General features: G+C 27.4%; 1 protein-coding gene across 1 annotated transcript in view; it reads left to right on the top strand.

The window, feature by feature from the left end:
* Positions 1-9,674, top strand: part of LOC111623563 (trafficking protein particle complex subunit 8-like) — a 114,325-nt gene that overhangs the window by 45,295 nt on the left and 59,356 nt on the right. Inside the window, exons 8-12 of the mRNA XM_023366178.1 lie at positions 1,790-1,928; positions 1,971-2,065; positions 2,336-2,536; positions 4,723-4,836; positions 6,476-6,579. Of these exons, the coding sequence (XP_023221946.1) occupies positions 1,790-1,928; positions 1,971-2,065; positions 2,336-2,536; positions 4,723-4,836; positions 6,476-6,579 (653 nt within the window). The remainder of the gene's footprint in view (positions 1-1,789; positions 1,929-1,970; positions 2,066-2,335; positions 2,537-4,722; positions 4,837-6,475; positions 6,580-9,674) is intronic.

Below are 9,674 nucleotides of genomic sequence, written 5' to 3'. Positions count from 1 at the left end.
CCCCCTCACCCCCCCGCGTTGGAATTTCGAAAAATCCTTTCTTAGTGTGCGTTTCCATGACGTACCCTAACTGTGTACCAAATTTCACCTCTTTAGGTTAAGCGGTTTGCTCTGGGCGATGATGAATCAGTGAATGAATGAGTGAGTCAGTCAGGACAAGCAATTTTATATATTTAGATGTAAGACATATCTAACATGTCAAACTGTAAGCTGGAGATCAATCTAAATCTGGTGTTCACAATCTTTCTGTAGTAAAGGGCCCATGATACTGAGAACAGGATGAAATACTTTTTAAAAACGTAAGATTTTGTAAGATTGTAATATAAGCAATAAAATTATATACTTTTTTATTTAAAGTTACAGATGAAGAAGATAATAAATAATATTTAATTTATTTAATTTTAGTGAGAACTTTGTAATTGTAATTTTTTGACCAGTGTTTCACTATTAGGAGGAATCTAGATGTTGCAACTTGATTAATTACACTCATGAATTACAATTCACAGCTTCAATATTGCCAAGTTTACTAATTTGTAAAAGAAGTTCCTAAATACAATGGATAATTAATCTTCAAATTTGTCAGTTAGACCCTTGTGACTTTTGTTCAGTGGCTACATAGAGTTGCTGTAAATTACTTTGATGTAAATACATTTAACCCATTCGCTACATTTGTTTCGCTTTGAATGCCACTCAGAAATTCACAAAAAATTTATCTTTTTATATGAAATAATTATTTCCACTTTAATGCAAATCTAACATCCAAAAAAATTTTGGGGAGATAATTTCCACAAAATAAAAACCCCTCCAAAGAGTATAAAAAAAATTAAAATAATTTAAAATAAATGCTTTTATTTGAAAAATATAGCTGCAAGAATTGTTATTCATTCATTTAACAAGGCCTGAAATTTCACACATGTAGTCTACATTGTTTACAAACTGGTTGACCTTGAGAACAGCTGGTGTCAGCTTTCCCGGGTAGTTCTTGGGAATATTGGTTTGAAGCAGGAGGGGAGCTAACTTACCGCATCTGTTCAAATATAACACAATATTTTCGATTTTTATGCTATTAAAATATGGGGGACTGAAAAAATGTATGGGAAAAATTCTACTGAATAAAAAACAAAAAACCTGCTGATGTCATAGAAAACATCCAATAATGTTTTAAAAAATTTCACTGAAGTCAAAACGGTCAAATAGAAAGAAGTTTGGAACGATTTAATTAATTTAATAAAAAACTACCATAAAAAACAATAGCACAATTAATTACCTAATTAATAAATCGTCGTAAAATATTTTCGTAGCAAAAACAATACACGAAATTTGCAGAGATCATAGATAATGATGTATATATGCTGACCCACACATTTTTGGAAAAGTTATAAGTCAAGACCCTTTTTTATAAGATCTTATGGCCTATGCCCAAGATAACTCGGGTTATGGACTGCACAGCGTCATGTGCAGCCCGAGTTATCTCGGGTTATGGGCAGAAGGGATTAAGGACCTTGATAATATGCTGACTGTAAAAAAAATCAAGGACCACAGGTTGCCTATACATGATCAAAATTCTGTGGAACATGTAGATTAAACTGACAGTTTAATATTAAGAGAAATTACTTTAAATAAATAAAACCAAGATTATATTCATATAATGTGCTTGATAACTTTATATTACTAAGAAGTCCTATATTAGTTTTTCTTCTTGATGGATTATGGATTTTTACAATCTTATTATTTAAATATTAAATATACTTAAAAAATAAGAGTAAAGTACATATCTTTTATTTTATAGATTTCATCACCAGTTGGAGAAGAAACAAATTTTTCAAAAACTTATGGACAAAATGGAGAAAAAAAAATTAAAGAAAATAAAATTCATGGTGTTTATTTGACACTAAGTGATAGAGAAAGAATCAGAGTATTTATTCANAGTCAAGACCCTTTTTTATAAGATCTTATGGCCTATGCCCAAGATAACTCGGGTTATGGACTGCACAGCGTCATGTGCAGCCCGAGTTATCTCGGGTTATGGGCAGAAGGGATTAAGGACCTTGATAATATGCTGACTGTAAAAAAAATCAAGGACCACAGGTTGCCTATACATGATCAAAATTCTGTGGAACATGTAGATTAAACTGACAGTTTAATATTAAGAGAAATTACTTTAAATAAATAAAACCAAGATTATATTCATATAATGTGCTTGATAACTTTATATTACTAAGAAGTCCTATATTAGTTTTTCTTCTTGATGGATTATGGATTTTTACAATCTTATTATTTAAATATTAAATATACTTAAAAAATAAGAGTAAAGTACATATCTTTTATTTTATAGATTTCATCACCAGTTGGAGAAGAAACAAATTTTTCAAAAACTTATGGACAAAATGGAGAAAAAAAAATTAAAGAAAATAAAATTCATGGTGTTTATTTGACACTAAGTGATAGAGAAAGAATCAGAGTATTTATTCAAGATTTTTGCATTCAGGGCCTTCTACCTTATGTGGAGAAACAGATTCGTAATTTAAATGATCAGGTATTAATTCTGAAAAAAATTTTAAATGTTAAAAATAAAAATACAACAATAACAATTAAATATATTTGTTAAACTTACAAAATTTAAGAAAATTCTTATTATAGACAATACATAAAACTGTCTTCTAACTTTTTTCTTTTGCACACATGAGGAAATTAACATTTCTCCAGCAGAGTCAACGTTTTCTTAGGCTACTTCTTGTCCTCAATATGTAAAACTTTTAAAAATCTTCCTCTGGCAACAGCACAATTAAAAAATAAATACATTTGATATATTTGAAATAAGTCTAACTTCTTTCAAATTTTTCATCAACTATATTTGTTGTCATTAAATTATTATAAACTAATCAATGAAACTAAAAATATTGATATTAACTAATGCAATTTTAAATGAAAGTATAATTGTAATGTTTGTTGAAATTGTGATTCTTTTTTCTGTTAATAGATTTCTATAAAAGACTGACAACTTATATAATAATAATTATTATTGAAAAACATGGTTTATTAGTGATTATTACTAATTAACTAAAACATTTTCAAATGCATTCAATTCTAATAAAACAGAAATATTTAAAATTTGAAATAGTTTAATATTATTAACTCACAATACATATCAAAGCTCAAATTATATTTCAAATTCATTAAACAAAATTGTCAGAATATTTTTGGCTATAATTTTACTATTTATGACTAATACGGTTTTATGTTAATTCTAAATTTGTGTGTGTAGAGATAGTGGTCCAGATAACATAACTGGTAATATATCTGCTCAGCTTGCAGGAGTTGCAGATTCATATCTTTTAGATCAATCTCTTTCTTTCAGACAGATCTAAATTAATTAATTAAATAAATTTAAAGATAAGATCTTCATTTTCCTGGAATTACTCAGTGCAGCAGATATGCTCAAACAAAAGTTCTTTTGTGAAGATTGCTTGGCTTTTTTTATTTTTTTTACAGGAGATAAGGGTTATTTCCTAAAAATTTCATTCACCAGTGTGGCTAGCTTGGTTAAAAGATTTCTGGTTATGAAACTGCAGAGAACTTCGTTTTCTGAAATTCTACTAGATTTATACAAGAGGCGAGTTTTTCTTGGGCAGGATAATACATAGTTTAGGATTTAGTGTAAGGTTGGAAGATATTATCTACAGAAAATTTAGTCAATTCTCTTAGGATAATAATAATATCACATTTTAATGAAGCAAATGAAAATGAAATTTGGTGTACTCTATGATAATTTGATAACTAGTTATAATTTGTTATCAATATATCTTACAAATAAACATAAAATTTAGGCATTTGGGGAATTATGATAGCAGATATTAATAAAAAATTTCAATTTTTTAGGAATAATTAAATTATTAATTAGGATTATGTATTGAATAAAATTTAATAGACTTATTGCAGAAATTGATGGAAAAATAATTTTAATGGATCAAATTGTATAACAAAAGTTTTAAAAAAATCTATTTTTTAAGAAATTATTATTTTTTTAATATATAAAGCAGTTTTTTCAAATATTGAAAATTTCATTATTTGAAAGTAATTTACTTTGTCATTTTAGACATAGTAAAGTTTATTTCATTTGTATAATATTCTAATTCTCATCAAAATTGTATAAAAAGCTATGTATTTTTTGTAATTTATATCATCATTCTAGCTCAAACTCTGCAAGCCTGGAATATATTACAAAATAGCAATGAATTGAACCTTAAAAGATATTCCAAGATAATTTATTGCAAATTCTAACATTTTTGCTCTTCAAAGGAGATCTTCCTCAGGATTCTTTAAATTGGAATGAGGAAATGGAACATTTTTAAGAATTATTTAAAAAATGTATAAATAAGAATTTTTTAAACTAATTCTCCTAAAAAATTTTAAAGTAATTTAAATCAATTAAATCGAATTTAAATCTCTCCAAAATATTTTTTTTTATATCATCATTAAAATATAGCTTTTTTTTTATTATTTTAATTTTGAAACTTGTATTAATACTTCAGAATCTAAACTGATAAATATTCTATGTAGTACTATAGAATTATAAAGACTTTTACAAAATATTAATTTATTTGAAATTTGCTTAAATATATATGCTTGATAGTTAATTCATTCAACTAATAAATAAATGTAATTTGTTTTTCATTGTCCTTATTTAATATTGTTTTAGTCATTAATTGTTTTCATATTCAGGTAGCCAACAGAAAGGGAATTCATCGTTCATTATTTAGTGCTACAAAAAAATGGTTTAGTGGAAGCAAACCAGGAATGCAAGGTCCAACATCTTCAAGTACTTCTGTAATGTACGTATTCATATATTTTGGTTATTAATTTTCTTCTCTATAAACATTGCTTTTTATGATTATATTGAAACAACTTCTCGACTGTAAGAAACCTTGCATTTTTCGAAATTGAATGTGATTTAATCATTTAAAATTAAGAAAAATTAATTCAAATATTTTAAATGTAATAACTCATCAGAAGCTTTTAATTGTTTCGACAAATTTAGTTTGTAATGTTGCTGATACAAAAATATTTTTGAGTAACTACTTATTCTAATAGAAAAGTAACAGTGTTTTGTAGTGTACAAATTTGTAAATCTTTGTGTGTAACNGTAATAGAAGTGATTGTAAATGCTGTGGACTTGTGGACTAGCAGATGGATTTTCTCAGTACATGTAATTTTACTCAAACTAAAATTATTTGCATATTTATTTTTGATTTTGAAGTTTTCTTTGGTAGGATACTATTAATTTTTTATTTCTATTTAATATCTGTTAATGTCTACATATAATATCAGTGTTTTCCTCAAATCAGTTTTACTGATTGATCAACCAGCTAAATATTTCTTCCAACCAATAAAATAAAATAAAAAATAATTGTATTATTTTTAAAGATAACTGGATTATGGATTAGTATACTATTGAATATTATTTTGATATTAACTGAGATTTGTAAAGAAATTTGCAGTAGCAGTTAACAAGCATTGCAGATTGACCACCTGAAATTTTTTTGAAGAAAACACTTAATATAGTATTTCAGACATATACTGTTGTTAGCTTATTAATAATAATCATTAATCATTATTATGGATCCAAATTATTTCTTTAATTTGTTAAAGTAGTAATATAAATTTTCTAATAATGTTTTTCAAATAAAAATGATAAAAAATGCAACATATTTCAAAATTTATATTTTTTAATTTAAATTTTTGTGAGGTGCATAATTACTCTATGATGAATTTCAGTTTATCTGAAAGATGCTATATTGATTTTGAGATACGTGATGGTCAAACTTGAAATTTGTAATTTTTTTTATTTAGTAGCTGTTACTATATGATTATATAAATCATCTAATTTTTAATATTTCTTGTATCACCTTTTGTATTAAAACCAGCCATTTTCATTTTCTAGACAGTTCATAATGTGTCTTGAAACTTTGTAATTATAGACTTACATTCTTTTGAAATTTATCTATCATAAGGAATTGTTAACAACCGTTTATCTCTACTGTAATTACATGTAATTATAATAATTGGCCAATAAAATATCTCTAACATGATTCTCCCTCTTTCTTTATTTGTGTGAGTTAAGAATATGTGAACTTCATATGCTTTAAGATTGCTAGTTGTCACAAATATAATAATAATGAGTAGATCATTTTTAAGTTTATATTATCAAAGAGAAATTTAGGACAAATTTTTTTAGTTGCAAATCTCTGATAGGAGGAGACTGATTATAATTATTTTGACTGGAAAAATTAGAAATTGATAATCTGTTGACCATGGGCTAGAGTAATTTAGTTGATAATCTTATATATTAATACTATAATTAAAAAAAATTTTATAGTACTGACTTATTAAAAATTATAATTACTGACTATATTTACTTAATTAATTTTAATTTTATTCTTTAAAATGTATAAAATTATTATTAAACTATTCTTAGGAGATGGCTGCATTGTCAGTTTTTATGATGGGATCTTCATCCCAAAGACAATTTCCAACACATTATATGGATTCTGCTATTACAACATATTTAAATACATGCAAGTAAGTTTCNGCCTGATATGAAGTCTTAATGGGCTATATCCAGCCTGCAGGTTGCCAGTTTGCAACCCTTGATCTAGATCATCAGTGAAATCAACAGAAGGGAAATCAATACTTATTTAACTATTAAAAAAATAACATTATTTCCAAAAATTACTTCAAATATATAACTGATCTTATAATGTTGTTTGTGTTATACATTATCATAGAATTCTAATTAGTACAAATATTTATTTATAAATTCAAACTGTATTGTTTTTCTTCAATTAAAATTAGAAATTATGTCTGTCTAACAATGCATATCTTGCTGTTATCAATTTTATTTCACAAGCTTATTTCACTTTATTATAGTACTGACTTATTAAAAATTATAATTACTGACTATATTTACTTAATTAATTTTAATTTTATTCTTTAAAATGTATAAAATTATTATTAAACTATTCTTAGGAGATGGCTGCATTGTCAGTTTTTATGATGGGATCTTCATCCCAAAGACAATTTCCAACACATTATATGGATTCTGCTATTACAACATATTTAAATACATGCAAGTAAGTTTCTTAAATAAAAATTGTTTATTTATAGTGACGTCGTCACAATGTCATGCTGCAATTTTTAACATATTTTGAATTTATTTTATTTAAAATATATGCTTTTCACCTGAAATTAGTAGTGGATTGTCTCTGTACATCATACCTTTTCTTCAACAGTAGAGTTGTGCTGGTCAAATATCTAACTCTTTTCCAGAAAAACTTTTAATTGAAATAACGTCACTTTTGTTGAAAACCGATCGTTCCTATATAGTTAATTGGGACCTAGACCAGGCATGGCCATACAGCCCGCGAGCCAGATCCGGCCCATCTAATGAATTTATGTGGCCCGTGATCAATCTTTCGTTATTAGGTACTGAAGGCCAAATAGCTCGATGAAACATTCTGACGCCTAAAAAATAAAGGTCAACAACTCACTGTGCGTTTAGAGTTAACACTCCATTACAAATGTCGTAAGTACAGCGTAGAGCAGGGGTCGCCAAACTTTTTTGATCGTCAACCCCCTACAACTTTTCGACACCTCACATCGACCCCCACCAAAAAGTGTGTTACAAGCAAGAAAAAGCTCTTACTATTTTAATATATATCTTTTAATTTTACATTCTTTTACATTTATTGTACATATGTTAATAATAATTTTTGTAACTGACAATCAATGAAACGGATAAGCTTGATAATCCTTAGCAAGATTAGCAATATTCGGTTCAAAATTTGTAAGATTTAGTCTTTTCATCGACCCCCTATAATGTTATATCGACCCCAAGGAGTCGATATAGACCACTTTGGCGACCCCTGGCATAGAGTGTTGATAAAGCATGATAATGTGAAAAATGTATTTGTAATCTTTATGTACAAATCAGTCTCTACGGGATGACACCGCAATGAGATCTCGCACTACCTCAAAATCTTCCTAGGGCAGCCTTTGGTTCGGCCCATGGANTTATTTATAATATATAAAAATAAATATGTTTTTGAATAATATAAGTATTTGCATCACCTGATATCTCAGTTCATAACTTTTGTAAGTTTGCCATAACTTTAGGGGGAATTGGTTAATTCCACGTCAGTGATGGTCTAGAGTCCATTTGTATGTGGATGGTGGCGGAGAAGACAAAGATGACATGTGTCTAACAGTAAACCATTTATTTTAATGTAAAAACAACTTACATAATACTAAAATACAGTTTGTGTCAAAGACTGGATGGCTAGGTGCGTTGACTGTCGATTTAAAGAGTCGCTTGACTTTTGATGGTGACAGTGATGGTANCGTCGACTTTGAACAGCTGCAAATATACAATGAGTTGACGGATCTACTTGAAACTTGACACGTGTTTATGAAATAGTAGTACTACTTATAGAATAATAAAGTGACGCTCCTAGTAGCGCCACCTCTTATCGAACGACAAAACTTATTGAACAACCTGGTAATACACTGGTATTTGAATGTATTTGTAAATTATTTAACTCTTTTCTAAATAATAATTTCTTTATCAAATGACTGATGCAGCAATGAATTTCTAGAGGTATAAATATTCTTCTTTTTATAAATGATTGATAATGAGCATTAAATGAAACAATAATAATTTTGTTTGATAATCCACAAAAGAAAGAGTATTTGTGACTTGAAATAGCTTTTGAAAATGGAATTTCTACATGTTCAGTTTGTGGTTTTTGAAAATCTTTTAATTTTTTTTTGAAACAAATGACATGTCATCATCTATTAATGAAGAATCTTAAATATGAGAAGTAGATGTTCTTGATTAAAATATTGGAATTTTCTGAATGTAAGAAATAGAAGGAACTTGTCTTGAGTCTATTACACTCACAAGACCTACCATTTTATCCAATGATGATTTACATTAGTTTCAGACTTCTGAAATCAAGAAAACAACAAACAAACTTTTTTTATCTTAGTTCAATAGGAAAATCAATCATAAGTTGTAAACAGAACACGAAGCATACTTTTTTGCATTTCACTTTCTAGAAAAATCATAATAATAAGTATGGTAAGTGATGGCTAGTTCCTGTTTCCATCTAACACTAATTCATAGCAAAAATAAAGAAATAGAATACAATATAATAATATTAAGGCTTAGGAATGACAAGACATATATTTTTGAGAGAAAACTTTTAATTAAAAATAATTGAAAAGCATTATTTTTTGATTTTTCAACTTGAATTTTATTTTTAAAAAATAAGCAAGTTTTTTTTTATAAGGATGAGTTTTTGATTGAAATAACTACAGTCGACCCCCCTATAAGATAGAAATACGTTCCATTCTTTAGGAATCCGATTTCTTACGAATCCTTCCAATCACAACCCGACACGTGTCAAGTTTACGGACTACAGCTGTTTGAAAGATTTTCTTCCATAAAATTAATCGATTCTAGACTAATCCGACTCAACATTTCCAAAATACGTATATATTTTTTGGGAATAATCCGTATAAACTACGCTATAAACAAAAAATTGTAGGATTACTTACCGAGTGTCACCATTCGACATTGCCATTGCTCAACATTGTTTTCGTCGCGGAACAGCTCA

The sequence above is a fragment of the Centruroides sculpturatus genome, unplaced genomic scaffold, assembly GCF_000671375.1.
Source record: "Centruroides sculpturatus isolate CEXI.00-Female unplaced genomic scaffold, Cexi_2.0 scaffold16, whole genome shotgun sequence".
Classification (NCBI taxonomy): domain Eukaryota; kingdom Metazoa; phylum Arthropoda; class Arachnida; order Scorpiones; family Buthidae; genus Centruroides; species Centruroides sculpturatus.
This window is presented reverse-complemented; position numbering and strand designations above follow the sequence as displayed.